At 39.2% G+C, this 21,599-nt stretch overlaps 1 protein-coding gene across 1 annotated transcript in view; it reads right to left on the bottom strand.

The window, feature by feature from the left end:
- The window catches only part of LOC126425309 (serine/threonine/tyrosine-interacting protein-like), an 81,983-nt gene that overhangs the window by 28,343 nt on the left and 32,041 nt on the right, over positions 1 to 21,599 (bottom strand). Inside the window, exon 3 of the mRNA XM_050088289.1 lies at positions 4,911 to 5,099. Within this exon, the coding sequence (XP_049944246.1) occupies positions 4,911 to 5,099 (189 nt within the window). The remainder of the gene's footprint in view (positions 1 to 4,910; positions 5,100 to 21,599) is intronic.

Here is a 21,599-nt window from a genome sequence, read left to right as displayed (position 1 = left end):
TTCAGGTGGCTTAAATATTCTACAATACAATGAATCCCTGCAGTATGCTTTTGCATGACACACAGCTTGTTCAGAAAAATTATCCTGTGCTTAAGTTGGGAATTTTCACCATCCTTGTTTGTAATTAGAATACTATGTTAGGGGACATTTTATGCTACTCGACTGGTCATCCGAGAAGCGTGCGGTATTGCTGGAGTTTTACCAAATATTACTTCATTCTCTTTAAAAATTAAATAACATCCAAAGTTATGTTGTTTCTCTGCTCATCTCTCTCTCTCTATGTCTGAACTGCAACTGCTCACATCATTGCAGGTTAGTGCTGTCCAATCTAAATGCGCTGGTAAAGCTGTTGCCTCACATTATTGCTCAGTCTATGTGCTTGTAATACAGCATAAATGTATCCTTATGATCGTACTTGACTGTATTTGACACAGTTTGGCTTTTGCTCCACGTGAAATGAAATTCAATGCACAATTTACATTCTCAAATGCTTTTGCCAAGTCAACAAACCCTATGAACATGTCTTTATTTTTCTTCAATCTTGCTTCCATTGTTGTTGTTGTTGTTGTTGTTGTGGTCTTCAGTCCAGAGACTGGTTTGATGCAGCTCTCCATGCTACTCTATCCTGTGCAAGCTTTTTCATCTCCCAGTACCTACTGCAACCTACATCCTTCTGAATCTGTTTAGTGTATTCATCTCTTGATCTCCCTCTAAGATTTTTCCCTCTGCGCTGCTGTCCAATACTAAATTGGTGATCCCTTGATGTCTCAGAACATGTCCTACCAACCGATCCCTTATTCTAGTCAAGTTGTGCCACAAATTTCTCTTCTCTCCAATTCTATTCAATACCTCCTCATTAGTTATGTAATCTACCCATCTAATCTTCAGCATTCTTCTGTAGCATCATATTTCAAAAGCTTCTATTATCTTTTTGTCTAAATTATTTAACGTCCATATTTCACTTCCATACATGGCTACACTCCGTACAAATACTTTCAGAAACCACTTCCTGACATTTAAATCTATACTCGATGTTAACAAATTTCTCTTCTTCAGAAACGCTTTCCTTGCCATTGCCATTCTAAATTTTATACCCCCTCTACTTTGACGATTATCAGTTATTTTGCTCCCCAAATAGCAAAACTCATTCACTACTTTAAGTGTCTCATTTCCTAATCTAATACCCACAGCATCACCCAATTTAATTCGACTACATTCCATTATCCTCATTTTGCTTTTGTTCACGTTCATCTTACATACTCCTTTCAATACACTGCCCATTCAATTCAACTGCTGTTCCAGATCCTTTGCTGTCTCTTGCAGAATTACAATGTCATCGGCGAACCTCAAAGTTTTTATTTCTTCTCCATGGATTTTAATACCTGCTCCGAACTTTTCTTTTGTTTCCTTTACTGCTTGCTCAATATACAGATTGAATAGCATCGGGGAGAGGCTACAACCCTGTCTCACTCCCTTCTCAACCACTGCTTCCCTTTCATGTCCCTCAACTCTTATAACTGCCATCTGGTTTCTGTACAAATTGTAAATAGCCTTTCGCTCCCTGTATTTTACCCCTGCCAACTTCAGAATTTGAAAGAGAATATTCCAGTCAACATTGTCAAAAGCTTCCTCTAAGCCTACAAATTCTACACTCCTGGAAATTGAAATAAGAACACCGTGAATTCATTGTCCCAGGAAGGGGAAACTTAATTGACACATTCCTGGGGTCAGATACATCACATGATCACACTGACAGAACTACAGGCACATAGACACAGGCAACAGAGCATGCACAATGTCGGCACTAGTACAGTGTATATCCACCTTTCGCAGCAATGCAGGCTGCTATTCTCCCATGGAGACGATCGTAGAGATGCTGGATGTAGTCCTGTGGAACGGCTTGTCATGCCATTTCCACCTGGCGCCTCAGTTGGACCAGCGTTCGTGCTGGACGTGCAGACCGCGTGAGACGACGCTTCATCCAGTCCCAAACATGCTCAATGGGGGACAGATCCGGAGATCTTGCTGGCCAGGGTAGTTGACTTACACCTTCTAGAGCACGTTGGGTGGCACGGGATACATGCGGACGTGCATTGTCCTGTTGGAACAGCAAGTTCCCTTGCCGGTCTAGGAATGGTAGAACGATGGGTTCGATGACGGTTTGGATGTACCGTGCATTATTCAGTGTCCCCTCGACGATCACCAGTGGTGTACGGCCAGTGTAGGAGATCGCTCCCCACACCATGATGCCGGGTGTTGGCCCTGTGTGCCTCGGTCGTATGCAGTTCTGATTGTGGCGCTCACCTGCACGGCGCCAAACACGCATACGACCATCATTGGCACCAAGGCAGAAGCGACTCTCATCACTGAAGACGACACGTCTCCATTCGTCCCTCCATTCACGCCTGTCGCGACACCACTGGAGGCGGGCTGTACGATGTTGGGGCGTGAGCGGAAGACGGCCTAACGGTGTGCGGGACCGTAGCCCAGCTTCATGGAGACGGTTGCGAATGGTCCTCGCCGATACCCCAGGAGCAACAGTGTCCCTAATTTGCTGGGAAGTGGCGGTGCGGTCCCCTACGGCACTGCGTAGGATCCTACGGTCTTGGCGTGCATCCGTGCGTCGCTGCGGTCCGGTCCCAGGTCGACGGGCACGTGCACCTTCCGCCGACCACTGGCGACAACATCGATGTACTGTGGAGACCTCACGCCCCACGTGTTGAGCAATTCGGCGGTACGTCCACGCGGCCTCCCGCATGCCCACTATACGCCCTCGCTCAAAGTCCGTCAACTGCACATACGGTTCACGTCCACGCTGTCGCGGCATGCTACCAGTGTTAAAGACTGCGATGGAGCTCCGTATGCCACGGCAAACTGGCTGACACTGACGGCGGCGGTGCACAAATGCTGCGCAGCTAGCGCCATTCAACGGCCAACACCGCGGTTCCTGGTGTGTCCGCTGTGCCGTGCGTGTGATCATTGCTTGTACAGCCCTCTCACAGTGTCCGGAGCAAGTATGGTGGGTCTGACACACCGGTGTCAATGTGTTCTTTTTTCCATTTCCAGGAGTGTATAAATGTAGGTTTGTCTTTCCTTAATCTATTTTCTAAGATAAGTCTTAGGGTCAGTATTGCCTCACGCGTTCTAACATTTCTACTGAATGCAAACTGATCTTCCCCGAGGTCGGCTTCTACTAGTTTTTCCATTCATCTGTAAAGAATTTGTGTTGGTATTTTGCAGCCATGGCTTATTAAACCGATAGTTCAGTAATTTTCACGTCTGTCAACCCCTGCTTTCTTTCGGATTGGAATTATTATATTCTCCTTGAAGTCTGAGGGTATTTCACCTGTCTCATACATCTTGCTCACCAGATGGTAGAGTTTTGTCAAGGCTCAGAAGTAGTTCTAACGGAATGTTGTCTACTACCGGGGCCTTGTTTTGACTTATACATTATCAACCACAATATCAGAAATGTCTTTCTGGTGCCTGTGCCTTTACCTTTCCTAAAGACAAACTGATCATCACTAAAAGATCTTCAAATTTCTTTTCCAGTCTTTTGTGTATTATTCTTGTCATCAACTTGGGTGAACGATCTGTTAAACTGATTTTGTGATAATTCTCGCACTTTCAGCTCTTTCTATCTTCAGAATTGAATGGATGATCTTTCCCCAAAAGTCTGATGGTGTATCACCAGTCTCATACAATCTACTCACCAATGTGATGAGTCGTTTTGTTGTCACCTCCCCAACGATTTTAGAAATTCTGATGGAATGTTATTTATACCTTCTGCCTTACTTCATCTTAAGTCTTCCAAAGCTCCTTTACATTCTAAAGAATACTGGATCCCCTATCTCTTCCACATTCACTCTTCTTTCTTCTAACACATCATCAGACAAGTCCTCTTTTTCATACCAGCATTCAATGTACTCTTTCCACCTACACACAGCTCTTCTGCATTTAACAGTGGAATTCTTATTGCACTTTTAATGTTACCATCCTTGCTTTTAACTTTCCTGTATGCTGAATCTGTCCTTCCAACAAACATTTCTTAAAAGATTTCTTCATATTTTGCACGCAGACATTTCACCTTAGCTTCCCGGCACTTCCAATTTATTACATTCCTAAATGAAATATCTCAGTATTCTTGAACTTCCCTGAACATTATGTACTTTCTTAGTTTGTTGCTCATCTGAAGTGTTTCTTCTGTTGCCCATGGTTTCCTCACAGTTATCTTCTTTGTACCTACATTTTTCTTTCCAACTTCTGTGGATACCCTTTCTAGGGATGACCATTCCTCTTCAATTGAACTGCAACCAAGCTATTCATTATCGTAATATCTTTAGCCTCAGAGAACTTCAAGCCTATCTTTTCATTCCTTCTTTGCACATTGCTTCTTCCTGACTAGTCTCTTAGACTTCAGCCTACTGTTCATCACTACTAAATTGTGATCCAAGTCTATATCTGCTCCTGGGTATGTCTTACAATACAATATCTAATTTCACAATCTCTACCTGTCCATGACGCAATCTAACTGAAATCTCCCTGTATCTCCCAGCCTTTTCCAAGTATACCACCACCTCTTGCGATTCTCGAGCACAGTATTTGCTATTACCATCTGAAATTTATTGCGGAACTCGAGTAGTCTTTCTCCACTCTCATTCCTACTAGCAAGCCGATATTCTCCTGTAACACTTTCTTGTACTCCTTCCCCTATAACCACATTCCAATCCCTCATGACTATTGTACACTGCTGATGGCAAATTCTGATGTTTCACATTCAGTCTTCACAAACTCCATCACAGCATACGTCAGTGACCTCCTAGTTGTATGTAGTTACTTTCTGCAGCTCTAAGCGAGAGCTATTTAATAACCCGAGTTCTGTAGTCGTGCTATGTAAAGATGACACAAACCTGCAGCTGAGTCCATACTTCTCCATGACATAGGCGAGGACAAGAGCTGCAGACCTCGATATGCCGGCATTCCCGTGCACCAGCACCTTCCCTCCGGCATTCAGTCCTTCGTCAATAAACTGTCGCACTGTGCCAAAGTGCTGTATTATATTCTCGTTAGGCGAATCCGCTATGTCGAGCACCAAATACCTGTAAACAGACACGGAACAGCTTTCAATTCCATTCTTACTACACAATTTGAAGGTCATGACAAAAGTTGCAAATATATGGTATACGGAAAGTACAAATCTTTCACTGTCCTCCCAAATTGCTCTCCACAAATTCCACACACACTTTTAATTCTTTAGGTCTAGTTTAAAACTAGCCTTTCTGCAACTTTTCTTCTGGCACCTCAAGAGATAAATCTCTCTCGTCTTCATTCGCACATTTTTGTCTGTAGGGAATGGCGAGTCTTGAGTGCAACTTCCGAGAACTCTTAACCTGAAACAATAAGATCGGCTGTGCACGTGGATGCAGAGTCCGAGTGCTAGGCAACTGTGAGAAATACGAGGTGTACAGCTTTGCTTCTGCCGTTTGCTGAGAGGTGGCGACGACGGTAAGTAGCGGTCGAAAGAAACAGATTGCAGATGTCGGGCAGTTAACCTGGACTTCCGTCAACATAACCTCATCCAAACATTAGTCGATTTGTGTCTGTATCGTAAAGCTGTTCTCGATTGAAAATGTCAGTTTACGGACCTAATTCTCATCATTTGAGGGAGGTGTTACTGTTTTGTTTCAATATGAAGAAAACAGTGTCTGAGTCTCATCGAATGCTCTCAAGTAGGTACGGTAAGGACACAACTAGTGAAAGAACGTGTTGCGATTGTTTTCTACGCTTCAAAAACGGTGATTTTAACATCGTAGACCGGCATAGTGGTGGAAGAGAGAATGTTTTCAAAGATGTAGAATTGGAGACATTGCCGAGTGAAGACTCGCGTCAAACTAGAGAAGAATTGGCACGATTAATGGGAGTGACACAGTGAGCCATTTCAAAATGTCTCAAGGCTATAGGCATGATTCAGAAAGAAGGAACTTGGGTCCCGTCTGAGCTGAAGCCAAGAGACGTTGAACAGCATTTGTGTGTGTGTGTGTGTGTGTTTTTTTCCGAATATTCGTGGCTCCAAAATCATGCTCTGCATTTGGTGGGACCAGCTCAGCGTCGTGTACTATGAGGTGTTGAAACCGAGTGAAACAATCACAGGTGCTCGTCATCGAACACAATTAATGCGTTTGAGCAGAGCATTAAAAGACAAACGGCCGCAATACAGAGAGAGGCACGATAAAGTGATTTTGCAGCACGACAATGCTCGACCCCACGCTGCAAAAGAGGTCAAAACGTACTTGGAAACGCTAAAATGGTAAGTCCTACCCCACCCGCCAAGTTCTCCAGACACTGCTCCCTCTGACTATCACCTGATCAGATCATTGGCACATGGCGTGGCTGATCAACACTTCCGATCTCATGAAGAAGTTACAAATTGGATCGATTCATGGATCGCTTCAAAAGATGAACAATTTTTTCGATGGGATTTGTACGCTGCCCGAAAGATGGGAGAAAATAGTTGCCATCAATGGAAAATACTTTGAATGATACATGTGTAACCAATTTGTTTCATTAAAGCCTCAAATGTTGGGGGAAAAAAGGCAGAACCAAAGTTGTACACCTTGTATGATTTTGGGCTGATTTTCTCAAAGTTTGAGAGAAACTTCGACAAAGCATAGAGTATCTTACGACCGTGCACTGACACTGCTCTGCCTCTTCCCCTCTGGTAACATTTGAACAGTCCCCTCTTTGCTGGAAGAAAGCCCCAACTAGTCTCTTTCTGATGCCTTCCAGTTATTACCCTTTCACTGGTGACTGCCTGACATTCAGTTTCCCGTAGAGCTAAAACCAAATTTTGTCACCAGGCTGAGAGTCGGTATCACAGAAACTGCCTGGCATCATTTTTCAGTATTTCACACTTACATCCACTTACCTGATGAAGGGAGCAGCATCTGTGAGGTGTAAACAGATGTTTCTCACGTTACTGGAGTTCCCCCATCACTATTTTTACTGACTTCAAATGAATTTCTGACTTAGAATTTTCAAAACCACAGGAAAACTGTCTTGCAGCAACAAGAAAGTTTGCAAAAGCTGATAGCAAACAGTCAGGACTTCCAGTAAATTGTGAAATATCATGCTCCATCACCAGATCTGCACCGATCGCTTCTGCCCGACTCGCCAGCTTAACAGTCACAATTCTTCTGGCTATTATTTACATTACTAAATGGCTAAACTAGTTCAAGGTTCACAGGCCCAATTCCAGATTACCTCTCTAACTGCTTCGAGGGACAAAAAAACTTGATATTCAATGTTTCATACAATTCTTGCCCAAATACAAAAATTGGAAATGCTGTGTCCTGAGACAAGTACTACTGTAAGGAAGTATGTATACGTCATAAAACAACTTAACTTATTATGTAAAAATTATCAGATTTCGCCCATTATAAATGGTTTTCTACCAACTGGTGGATCATGCATAGACCATATTTTCACATTATGTCAGATCTTATAGAAACATAGGGAAAATAATAAAAGAAACCACAGGATTAATTTCATAGATTTAGAAAAAGCATATGACAATGTTCCAAGGAAACTACTTTGGAGAGCATTAGATTTGGCAAACAGAGTCCTTTAATTAAAACAATACAAGAAATGTATAAAGATAACATACGTCGAGTGAAAATTGGTAACTTTCATGGAAATTTAGAACAAGCAAGGGTCTGTTACAAGGCTGCCCCGTGTCACCAACATTATTTAAAATCTATATAGATAACAGTCTTAAGACATGGTCTCAGAAATGGAATGGCATGTGGCTAGAAATTAAAGATCGAGTTTATATACATCACCTATTATTTGCTGATGATCAAGTTAACACAAGATGGGGAGGATGCAAATTATATATGTAGCCAGCTAGCAATGAAATACAGAAACTGCGGATTGAAGATTAATTACCAGAAAACAGAATACCTCACTAAAGATTCAGGCGACATATAAATAGGAGGAAAGCAAATTACGAAGGTCAATACTCTGTTATTTGGGATCCATTTTAGAGTTGGAGGGAAAATCAGAAGTAGAAATTAACAAAAGAATTAGCAGTGGAAGGAACGTCATTTGGATGCTCGATTGTCTTACAGAGCAGAAATGTAAGAAACCAAATTAAAAAAATCATATATAAATCGATGCTGGAGTGTGCAGTTATGTATGGAGTGAAGACTTTGACTACTAATCTAAAACACCTAAAAAGACGGCAAGCAGTAGAAACAGACTTCTGCAGAAGAGCAGCAAGAATTTCTAGAAAAGAGTGTAAAACCACAAAATAGTAAAGAGAATGGAAGTAAGAGAAAGAATATACGACGTGATGGACAGACGGAAGTTACAATGGTACAGGCATGTTAAGTAGAATGGAGGAAGCTAGAATTACAAAACTGATCCTGGAATGGGAACTAGAAGAAAAGCAGAGAGGAGGATGCCCTATGATCACCTAGCTCCAAAATGTACGATTAACAATGAGAAGACTTGGAGGAGAGGAGGAAGATATACAAGATCGGAACACTTGGAGGTACATTCTCAGGAGATAAATTAAGATCTCATGTGACAGATGTAATAATTTCATGGTATTTGTTACGTTGGAGAAAAACCTTTGTATAGAGGAAAACTTCAATAAATAAATAATAAATAAACGGTTTTCTTGAAAGCCTGTGACTGTGGAAACAATGGTAGCAGAGGTTATTTATAAATGAACCCAGTCATGATCTTCTTTTATTTGTGTTTTACACAGCGCATATCGGGAAATGATTTCAATTTTAAAGTGTGTATTTCTTTGTATTATACTTTTTTCTCATAATGTTTTCGATGTGTGAAGTTCTTCTTTGTTTCGTTGACTTTAGTGCAATATATATAAAAATGTGTGATTTTCAGTTAGTGGTGAAATTCGGAAGAACTTTACTTGCAGTTTTCTTGTGGTCCATTTGTGTAGAGTCTCAAACATGTTAAATGTCACTCACAACTTTCAATGCACAGAACACACAGAGGATAACTTGACATAAATAAACAGTTACAAAGACGTTTTCAGATGTAGTTGACACAGATAATGTTACACATTCTCCAGAGATATGCTTTTGTACGGAAGGCATTTATCTTAACAATCTGGATTTGCTTATATCTATTTTACAATGGTGTTTATTTGTAATTGTTGCTACTTTTATTTAAGTGTATTGTCAAAGTATCTGAAGAAATTCACCGATTCACTTGCAAGTTTTTCGTTTAGCATTTTGTCTTTGTATTTTCTGTAATGGGTACATATCTCCAGTTCTTCATGTGTGTGTGTGTGTGTGTGTGTGTGTGTGTGTGTGTGTGTGTGTGTGTGTGTGTGTGTGTGTGTGTGTGTGTGTGCGCGCGCGCTTTAATGTGCTCTGTGTACCTGGTGCTGAAATTTTGGCCTGTTTGTCCTCGGTAGAACTTGGAGCATTCCTGACATGTTACTTTGTATATTCCAGAGTCTGAGTATTGGTCATGATTAAATGTTATATTATGTATTAGTTTTTGTTGTTTATTTTCTGTAGAAAATCCAACTTTTACTTTGTGATTTTTTGAGAATATCTCCTATCTTCTGCAATATATTGCCAATGTATGGGATTCTAGACATACATTTGTTCTTGTCTTTTCCTTCTGTGGTGCACTTTGTGTTTGGGTTTTTCTTCTAAATCTACATGGATACTCTCAAATCGCATTTATGTGCCTGGCAGAGCGTTCATCGAACCATCCTTCACAATAAAACTATTATTCCAGTCACAAACAGTGTGTGGAAAAAACGAACACCTATATTTTTCTGTGCGAGCTCTGATCTTCCCTATTTTATTATAATGATGATTTCTCCCTATGTAGGTTGTCATCAACAAAATATTCTCACATTCAGAGGTTCGTGAGAAGATTCTGCCGCACCAAAAAACGCCTTTGTTTTAATTATGTTCACCCAAATCCTGTATCATTTCAGTGACACACTCTCCCTTCTTCGCGATAATACAAAACGTGCTGCCCTTCTTTGAACTTTCTCGATGTACTGTCCTGTCTGGTACGGATCCCACACTGTGCAGCAGTATTCTAAAAGATGATGGACAAGTGTGTGTAGGTAGTCTCTTTCGTGGAACTGTTACATTTTCTAATGGTCCTGCCAATAAAGAGCAATCTTTGGTAAGGCTTCCTCATAACATTTTCTGTGCGTCTCTTCCAATTTAAGTTTTTTGTAATTTTAGCTCCTAGGTATTTAGTTGAATTTATGGCCTTTAGATTTGATCGATTTATCGTGTAATCGAAGTTTAATGGATTCCTTTTAGCACTCATGTGGATGACTTCATACTTTTCGTTATTTAGGGTCAATTGCAAATTTTTGCACTATACAGATGTCTTTTCTAAATCAGCTTGCAATTTGTTTTTATCTTCTTACGACTTTACCAGTCAATAAACAACAGAATCATCTGCAAGTAACCCAAGAAGGCTGCTCAGATTGTCTCCTAAATCGTTATTATACAGGGTGATCCATTGATAGCATACTTATACGTTTGTGACTATTACAGAGCCATCTATCACAAAACGAAAAAAGTGGTCCAACTAAAACATTCATATTTCTTTACGCACTACACGAATATTTAATAAAGAATGGGGGTTCCTATTTTTTAAAAATGCAGTTGATATGCGTTTGACCTATGGCAGCGCCATCTAGTGGGCCAACCATAGCGCCATCTGGTCTCCACCATCAAGCTACACAAGTTTCGTTCTTTGTAGTTTTTTCATTTGACGCTTATTTCATGAGATATTTGGCCCGGTCACAATCAATGGACCACCCTGTAGATATGGAACAGTAAAGTGCCTATAACACTACCTTGGGGAACGTCAAAAATCACTTCTGTTTCACTTGATGAATTTCCATCAATTACGATGAACTGTGATCTCTGGCAGGAAACCACAAATCCAGTCACATAACAGATGATATTCCGTTAGCACACAATTTCACTACAAGCCACTTGTGTGGTGCAGTGTCAAAAGCTTTCTGGAAATCTAGAAATACAGAATCAATTTGAAACCCCTTGTCAATAGCACTTAACACTTAGTGTGATTAAAGATCTAGTTGTGTTTCACAAGAACAATGTTTTCTGAATCTGTGTTGACTGTGTGTCAATAAATTTTTCTCTTTGACGTAACGCGTAATGTTTGAATACAATATATGTTCCAAAATCCTGCTGCATTTCGATGCTGATGTTATGGGCCTGTAATTTAGTACGATCTGTGCAACTTTCCAGTCTTTGGGTATGGATCTTTCATCGAGTAAACAGTTGTATATCATTGATAATTATGGAGCAATTGTAAAAGCATTCTCTAAAAGGAACCTAACTGGTATACAGTCTGGACCGAAAGACTTGCTTTTATTAAGTGCCTTAAGTTGCTTCACTACTCAAAGGTTATCAATTTCTATGTTCTACATCTACATCTACATACATTCTCCGCAATCCATCATACAGAGCGTAGCGGAGGGTACCTCATACCACAACTAGCATCTTCTCTCCTTGTCCCACTCCCAAACAGAACAAGGGAAAAATGACTGCCTATATGCCTCTGTACGAGCCCTAATCTCTCTTATCTTTTTGGTCTTTCCGCGAAATGTAAGTTGGCGGCAGTAAAATTGTACTGCAGTCAGCCTCAAATGCTGGTTCTCTAAATTTCCTCAGTAACGATTCATGAAAAGAACACCTCCTTTCCTCTAGAGACTCCCACCCGAGTTCCTGAAGCATTTCCGTAACACTCGTGTGATGATCAAACCTACCAGTAACAAATCTAGCAGCCCGCCTCAGAATTGCTTCTATGTTGTTGTTGTTGTTGTGGTCTCCATGCAGCTCTCCACGCTACTCTATCATGTGCAAGCTGCTTCATCTCCCAGTACCTACTGCAACCTACATCCTTTTGAATCTGCTTAGTGTATTCATCTCTTGGTCTCCCTCTACAGTTTTTACCTTCCACCCTGCCTTCCAGCACTAAACTGGTGATCCCTTGATGCCTCAGAATATGTCCTACTAACCTATCCCTTCTTCTCATTTTGAGATGTTTGTATTCCTTTTTGCCTGCTTCATTTACTGCATTTTTGTGTTTTCTCCTTTCATCAAATAAATTCAGTATCTCTTCCGTTACCCACGGATTTCTACTAGCCCTCATCTTTTTACCTACTTGATCCTCTGCTGCCTTCACTATTTCATCCCTCAAAGCTACCTATTCTTCTTCTACTGTATTGCTTCTATGTCCTCCCTCAATCCGACCTGATAGGGATCCCAAACCCTCGAGCAGTACTCAAGAATAGGGCGTATTAGTGTTTTATAAGCGGTCTCCTTTACAGATGAACCACATCTTCCCAAAATTCTACCAACGAACCGAAGACGACTATCTGCCTTCGCCACAACTGCCATTACATGCTTGTCCCACTTCATATCACTCTGCAATGTTACGCCCTAATATTTAATCGACGTGACTGTGTCAAGCGCTACACTACTAATGGAGTATTCAAACATTACAGGATTCTTTTTCCTATTCATCTGCATTAATTTACATTTATCTATGTTTAGGGTTAGCTGCCATTCTTTACACCACTACCAAATCCTGTCCAAGTCATCTTGTATCCTTCTACAGTCACTAAACGACGACACCTTCCCGTACACCACACCATCATCAGCAAACAGCCACACATTGCTATCCACCCTATCCAAAAGATCATTTATGTAGATAGAAAACAACAGCGGACCTGCCACACTTCACTGGGGCACTCCAGATGATACCCTCAGCTCCGATGAACACTCACCATCGAGGATAATGTACTGGGTTCTATTACTCATGTTTGCAGCTGGGGGGTGATTCAAAATCTGGAATACTTATTTTGTTTTCCTTGGTGAAGGAATTTTGGAAGGCTTTGTTTAGTGACTCTGCTTTGGCAGTACTGTTGTCGGTAGTATTTCCATTGCTATCACACAGAGACGGCATTGTTTGTGTATTGCCACTAGCACACTTCACATATGACCACAATCTCTTTGGATTTCCTGCCAAGTTGGAGATTTTTTTGTCCATTTAAGTTTGGCATTTTTTTTGTTGTTGTTTCTGCAACAGTGTTCTGTCAGTTTCGTGTACCAAGGAGGATTAGCTCCGTTGTTTGTTAATTTATTTGGTATAAACCTCTCAATTGCTGCCAATACTATTTCTTTGAATTCAAGCCACATGTGGTCTGCACTTACACTGTTAATTTGGAAGGAGTGGAGACTGTCTCTCAGGAAGGTGTCAAGTGAATTTTTATCTGCTTTTTTGAATAGGCATATTTTTCGTTTACTTTTGGAGGATTTTGGGGCTATAATATTCAATACTATTCATGTGGGTCAGGATCTAACTGCACAAAATAATTTTCAGAGAATGCAGAGCACAATTTCTGATAATGTTTTATGCGTACTTCTGGATTTAAACATGCATTTTTGCCAATACACATACTGAGGGTACATTAAAGTTACTACCAACTATAATTGTATGAGTTGGGTACATGTTTGAAATTAAACTCAAGTTTTCTTTGAACTCAACAACTGTATCATCTGAATTGGGAGGTCGGTATTATTTTATTCAAGTTGCCAAGAGTGACCTCTGCCCATACTAACTAACAGGAACTATCTACTACAGTTTCGTGACAAGATAAACTACTTCTAACAGCAAGAAACACGCCACCATCAACCGCATTTTGCCAATCCTTTCGGAACACCATTAGGTTCTTTGCACAAATTTCGGCTGAACTTACCTCTGGCTTTAGCCAGCCTTCAGTGCCTATGACGATCACTTTGTTTAGGTCGGTGTACACCATGAAAGCATCATAATCATCAACAACTGCTATCTGTTTCACTATTTTTATTTCTTGTCGCATGTTTTCTTGGTTCATAGATATTTTAATTGTCCTATGTAGCAATGATCCATATGCTGCCTGTTTATGAATGTTTGGGTGACATGAGGTTGCGAAAATTGTGGTGTCAGTCACTGTATTTTTCCTGTAAATTTTGAACATGCATGTGTTAGTGTTTCATCTGATATTAAGGGCTATGTAACCGATGCTATTGTTTTCTTCATGTTCCACTGTAAACTTAATTTTCTTATGTACGAGGGTTGGAACTTTAATTGTGGCAGCTCATACAAAATAGGTGTGTTTCAAAGTTTTACTGACCTTCAGAGTAGTTACCAGCATTGTGTATAACCCATTGCCAACGGTATGGAAGCCGTAGGATAGTCTTATCAGTGCCAGTTGTGTTGACATTTTGAGCAACGCGGTTTATTGCCCGACGAATTTGTAGCGGTTCTGAAGAGAATGCTGTGAAGTGTTTCTATCAGTTTAGAAATCGAGTTGAACTCACAAGGGCTTAAGTCAGGGGAGTGCAGTAGGTGGTATAGCACTTAGCAGCCCAATCAGTCAAACAAATCAGTAACAGTTTGTACTGTACATGCTTGGGCATTCTCCTGCAAAATGGTGGTCAGGTCCTGTAGAAAGTGTCATCACTTCTGTCTCTAAGCTGTTCATTTTTGGAACACAACCTATGACCAGCTTAGAGACAGACATGATGACACTTTCTGTAGGACCTGACCATCATTTTGTAGGACAATGCTCAAACACGTACAGTGCAAGCCGTTACTGATTTGTTTGACTGATGGGACTGCTACGTGCTTTGCCTCCTACAGCACTCCCCTGACTTAAGCCCTCATAAGTTCAACTCAGTTTCTAAACTGAAAGAAACAATTCATGGCATTCGCTTCATAACAGCTACAAATTTGTCGGGCAATAGATCGCGCCACTCGAACTGTCAACACAACTGGCACTGCTAAGAGTATCCTACGACTTCCACATCGCTGGTGACAGGTTGAACACAATGCTGGTGACTACTTTGAAGGTCAGTAAAACTTTGAAACACGTATCTATTTTGTACGAGCAGTAAATAAATAGTTGCCACTATTAAAGTTCCAACCCTCATATATTATTGAAGCAGTTCAGAATGTCTTATGTCTGTGGCATTGCCTTTACTAACAGTAGTGTGTCACCTACAAATCTGCTATAAAATTCAATTTTCTTTGAACAGGGTCCTTGACTGCTAAGTAGCCTTTGTTCCAAGCGATTTGTTTATGTGTCAGCTATTGTACCTGATATATATGATCCCACTGCTAGGCCATCTGGTTGCTTATAAATATTGTCATTAAAGGTAAAGTAGTTGTAATTTGGAGTTAGATGGAGAAGTTCCATAAATTCAATGATCTCTGTGTATGCAAGTTTGTTATTTTTCATGAGGTTCTTTTGGATTCCTGTTACAGCTCTTGTTTGGGTATGTTTGAGTAAAGGTTGGTAATGTCAACTGATAAGAAATGAGCATCTTTGAAGAGTTTCTTGCCTTTTACTTCTTCAGCTAGCATCAAGCTATTTTTAATAGAATTTGTTGTTTCATATGTATAATTTTTCCTCTGTATGTTATTCAGTTTCTGTGACTGTTTGTATGATGGGCTATTTACAGTGTTTACCATGGGGCCTATTGAATCACCTTGTTTGTGTGCCTTTGGCTGTGCTCTTAGGCATGGTGCTTTTGGATTCATGCAAGTAAGATATTTATTCTCAGTTTTTGTCACTAGGAAATTTAGTGTTCTTTAGCTGTTCACTAATTTTATGTAGGAATTGTTTTATTGGGCCTTTTTAATATGTTGAGTATTATTAGCATCAAAGAAATTGTGTTTGTCTAAGTATTCCTTTTCTTTTGTCACAACTCATGTACTGCTTTTGCATGATTTTGTGATTATGGATTGGTTGTTTTTCAGTTTATTATTTACAGATTTTAGGGTTTTTGTCTCATTTATTCTATATTTAGATCTAAATTTATCATTCTTCGTTTCTTTTTGAAGAAGCCTGCTCACTTCGTGACCTATTGCTGCTTTTGTATTTGATTTTAATTTTGCAGCAACTGCTGCATTTTTTGTTGCAACAGATAATAGTTGCAACAAAAAATGCAGTAGTTGCAGCAAAATTAAATTCAAACACAGGCAGCATACAGATCAATGCTACATAACACAAAAGTTATTTAGCAGGCAAGAACCCTGTCTAAAGAAAATAGACTTTTATAGGAGATTTGTACATCTGAACTGCTTCAATAAACTACATTAGAAAATTACATTTACAATGTAACATAATTGAAACAAAAGCATCAGTTGCCTGGACACTAATACTAAAAGAAACAACACATGCACATTCAAAATTTACAGGAAAAATAAAATGACTAACAACACAGTCCCTGCAACCTCATCTCACCTGGACATCCATAAACAGACAGCATACAGATCAATGCTACACAGGCCAACTAAAATTCCTATGTACCATGAAAACATGCAATAAGAAATAAATGTAGTGAAACAGTTTGCAGTTGCTAATGATTATAATGTTTCCATGGTTGAGAGTCCTAAACAAAGTGAAGAAAAATCCAAACACAAAGTGGACCACAGAAGGAAAAGACAAGAACAAATGTATATCTAGCATCCCATACATTGGCAATATATTGCAGGAGACAGCAAATATTCTCAAAAAAAAAAAAAAAAAAAAAAAAAAAAAAAAAAAAAAAAAAAAAAAATCACAAAGTAAAAGTTGGATTTTCTACAGAAAATAAACAACAAAAACTAATACATAATATAACATTTAATCATGACCAATACTCAGACTCTGGAATATACAAAGTAACATGTCAGGAATGCTCCAAGTTCTACCGAGGACAAACAGGCCAAAATTTCAGCATCAGGTACACAGAGCACATTAAAGCCCACACACACACACACACACACACACACACACACACACACACACACACACACACACACACAATCAGAAACATCTACAGACATATACAACACAGGACACCCATTTGGGAAAGTAGAGCAAAATGTCAAAGTACTCCACCAACCACAAATAAAGGGCATGAAATGGATTTGCTAGAAGAACTGGAGATATGTACCCATTACAGAAAATACAAAGACAAAATGCCAAACGAAAAACTTGCATGTGAATCAGTGAATTTCTTCAGATACTTTGACAATACACTTAAATAAAAGTAGCAACAATTACAAATAAACACCATTGTAAAATAGATATAAGCAAATCCAGATTGTTAAGATAAATGCCTTCCGTACAAAAGCATATCTCTGGAGAACGTGTAACATTATCTGTGTCAACTACATCTGAAAACGTCTTTGTAACTGTTTATTTATGCCAAGTTATCCTCTGTGTGTTCTGTGCATTGAAAGTTGTGAGTGACATTTAACATGTTTGAGACTCTACACAAATGGACCACAAGAAAACTGCAAGTAAAGTTCTTCCGAATTTCACCACTAACTGAAAATCACACATTTTTATATATATTGCACTAAAGTCAACGAAACAAAGCAGAACCTCACACATCGAAAACATTATGAGAAAAAAGTATAATACAAAGAAATACACACTTTAAAATTGAAATTATTTCCCGATATGCACTGTGTAAAACACAAATAAAAGAAAATCATGACTGGTAGCAGTCAGTCATTTACAAACAAACCCACGTACAAATTACTCGGACTATATTCATCCAGTGTTTTAGAACAAGCATCTAAGAGACTTCCAACAAACTTTAAGCATAATTTCAAATCTTGTCTAAATTTTTTCTTATTTACATGCATGTAGAAGCATGCTTAACATCAAATATTTAATACACCGACTCATTTGTAAAGTAATTAGAAGTTTGAAGCTCTTTCATACACGGGAGTTTCATTCTATAATTCAGCATATCACACATCTCCAAACTTGTACTTACCGTCATTTATTACCAAACAGCCTCAGTTGTTCCTTTTCCTGAAACTGATCACGTCCTATCTTCTGTAGTCCGTAGTGGTGCAGTTGTTCATATTTGTGATCTCTTTCCACTATGCACATTTCCAACTTTGTAGGAGTATGGAGAAAAACACCCAATTGTTACAAACTGAGTCTAAATATCTTAGCACAATGAAGAAAAGAAGCATCAAGTGGAAGCCAAGCCAAGTTCAGTCCACTGTGTTTCTACTAATTACTCAGCTACTGTTGTATCATCAACTGCAGCGCTGTTTCAAGTTTTTAATACACTGCGACAAAATTCAGAGTATTCAGTTAATTTTCATGAGAATTATAGTTCCTGTCACCAGTCTGAACACTGGTCCTAAGTAGGTCTCCCGGCTAGTCTAGCCTGTGCAACCCTCTTCATCTGAACCTAAATCCACTTGAATCTGGTTACTGTAGCCAAGCCTCTGTCTCCCTCTGCAATTTGTAGCCCCCACACTCCTCTCCATCACCACATTGACAATTCCTCAACACCTCGGGAGTGTCCTAACAACTGATCCCTTCTTTTCGTTAAATTGGGCTGTAAAGCTATTTTTGATTCAGTACTTGTTCTATAAACACTCCACATAGTAGCTGCAACATTCTTCTCTAGCATCAGATTCCAAGGCTTCATATTATCTTCTATCTGCGCAGCTCTATTTAGCAAATAATTTCACTTCCACATAAGGCTAGAAAAAAGCTCAGGAAGACTTTGCAATATTTTATATTCAATGGAAACATTTTTATATTTCAGGAAAGGTTTTCTTGCTGCTGCCAATTATATTTTATATTTTTTTCTGCTATCATCAGGTGTCTTACGAAGTGTCAAACATAGAATGCAATTATGAACACTGACCTACTAGCAAATAGCTGGAAAACTACATCTACTGATTTTTTGAAGCAGGGTGAGCAGTAACTGACACTGTAAAGTTAATTCAGGGAACGTGTTTCCCTTACAAGCTACATTCAGGAGATAATGATAGGTTTTATTATTGGAGTGGGCTTTGGGGGGAGAGGGCGAGAGAGGGAAGGTGAATGGGTCATTCCAAGTCAAGTGGCCTTGGGCTCCCACTCTGCCATCTCCAATTTCAATGAAATTTTTACAGAATGTACATATAGACCTTACATGAAGCACTGCCAAATTACAGCTTCATAAGTAGTATGGTGGGGCCACTAGCCACTTTTCGTAAAGGCTCGTTTTTTGACATTGCAAATGAAATGAATAAATGATCAACTTTGTTTTACCATTTTTCAGGATCTAAGACACCTGTCGTGCTAAAACTTTGCGATCCTGTTCAACTTTTTGGATAAAATAGCTTAGTTGTAGTACAAAAGGTCAAACTATGGTAAATTCATCATAGTGTGCTATCAAAGTGGGTCATAAATCTTGTCATACTAAATTCTGACTATACTTTATTGCCTTGTTTCTACTGAAAGAATAACTTTCTGATACTGAAAGAATAACTTTCTGAAGCTGATACTTTAGTTATCTGCAACCTGTCAGCATGTCATAAAGCTCTGCAAGTGACATCCAGATTGTTCAAATAATAACAGAGTTATCTGAGCTCACCTTGTCTGATCGGAAAAAGTTGTTTTTATTTTGAAGACAGACCAGTTTAGTGTCAACAATGGAGTTTGGTAACATGCTTCAACAATCAGTCTGAAGCACACTGTTGTGTAAAGAGTGTTCAGATGTTGTGTGTGCCTTTTTAAATGATGTAAAGTGTGTTGTCATTACTTGATAAACATCTTTTTTCAGTAAGTACAAATTATTTCAAGGTACGGGGTGACTCTTTAGAAATGTTTATCAGGTTATTTATTTTTTTTCTGTTGTATTCTCAAGGAAGTTCCCATTATCTATGATTGTTTAATATTTTTCAGTTGGAAATATACACCACTTCTACTTTATCTAATATTGAAACAAACAGCAATTGGAAGCATAAATTTAATTGTAGTGTAATGGATATCAACGAGGTTTCAGTACCATGTGTCATTGGCCTTGCAGATAATTCTGCATGTCATCTGAAAAGACACACACATCAACAAGGCTTCATTCCAATCAAAGAATTTTTAGTGGAGCAACAGGAATTCATAAACCAGAGAAGTGAGATGTGTCTTACTGAAAATTTAAAAATATGCTTTCATCACAAATCAATACTTGTGGACAAATATAACTTTCTACAGAGAACTTGTAATCCTTTTGGTGCAAAGAACCATTCTGTTAAAAAGGGTTTACAGATTGTCAATGTGGAAACAGTAAAACAATTGCAAGCAATGACTAAGAGCAATGTGTAACCTGGTCAGAAGATCTGACCAACTTGCAGAAAACAATTTTTAGCAAAGAAAGTAGAAAAATCACAGTCAACTTCAAACCAGTCAGAAGATGAAGCATATTCAGAAGTATCAATCAATTCAAGTGTAACTGCTTTTGGGGTCTCCCCGCCAAAATTTCAGAGAGTATCAAAAAGGGATGTGAAAGGTTGTGCACAACAAAAAATAAGCGAAGTTCAAGAGGCAATTGCGAATAACATTGCTGCTGCTGCAGCTGCTTGAGGATTCGTCCCAAAAGATCTTCACCTTGTACAACCAAGACATGTCCTGATTGTGAAGATTATAAGCAGCTGATAAAAAAATTGAAAGAAGTTGCAATTGCCAAGGCAGCCTGAAAAATTGCAAATACTGACATTAGTACCAAAAAGCTGGACTATAAATGAGACAATGCAAGAATCTGGTGTTTCAGAGAGGATGGTAAAAGTAGCTACGAAGTTACCGACAGAAAATGGTGCATTATGTCTGTCAAAGAACAAGTATGGCAAGAGGATTCCAGATGCTGTAAAAGAGTGGTAACATTTTTCCCGAATGAAGAATTTAGCCAAATTTGTCCAGGTAAAAAAGACTGTGTATCAATTAGAATAGAAGGAAAGAAAGTTTTGATGCAAGAGTACCTTCTTCTGAATAATTTGAAAGAAATGTTTGCTGCACGTCGACTTCAGCATGGGCCTGAAATTGGATTTTCCAAATTTTGCAAATTGAGGCCAAAATGGTGCATCACTGTGGGTGCTGCAGGAACCCATTCAGTCTGTGTTTGCACTTTACACTAAAATGTGAAACTGATGGTTGCAAGCACTGCAATTAAAGAAGATTATAAGAGTCTGATTGCTAAAACAGTGTGTGATTTGGAATCCAAAGACTGCATGCTTCATTGTTGTGAAATCTGTCTGGGAAAAGAACTATATGAACAGTTTTTAGAAAGTAGTTTTGAAGACAGTGATCCAGATGATACCATTGAGTCCAAACAGTGGGTGCACACTGATAGAGATACATTAGAAACCAAGCAGATGATCACTGAGGATTTTATTGAAGATCTGATTTCAAAAATTGACAAACTTTACACTCATCATCATATTGCAAAGCATCAGAGCAAGCACCTAAAATGCATAAAAGAGAGTTGTAAGCCAACTGAACTGATCATATTAATGGACTTTGCTGAAAATTATTCCTTCATTGTCCAGGATGCAGCTCAAGGTTTTCACTGGAATAACAGCCAAGCAAATTTACACCCATTTGTTGTGTACTTCAGAAATAACTTGGACATCAGCAGCATCAGCTACTGTATAATAAGTTACAGCCTGAAATATAATGCAATTGCTGTACATGCTTTTACAGTGAAGTTAATAGAAGATCTAAAGTGTCTCCT

This window comes from Schistocerca serialis, chromosome 10, assembly GCF_023864345.2.
Source record: "Schistocerca serialis cubense isolate TAMUIC-IGC-003099 chromosome 10, iqSchSeri2.2, whole genome shotgun sequence".
Classification (NCBI taxonomy): Eukaryota; Metazoa; Arthropoda; class Insecta; order Orthoptera; family Acrididae; genus Schistocerca; species Schistocerca serialis.
Note: the sequence above shows the minus strand (reverse complement) of the source record. Positions and strands in the feature narration are given on the sequence as shown.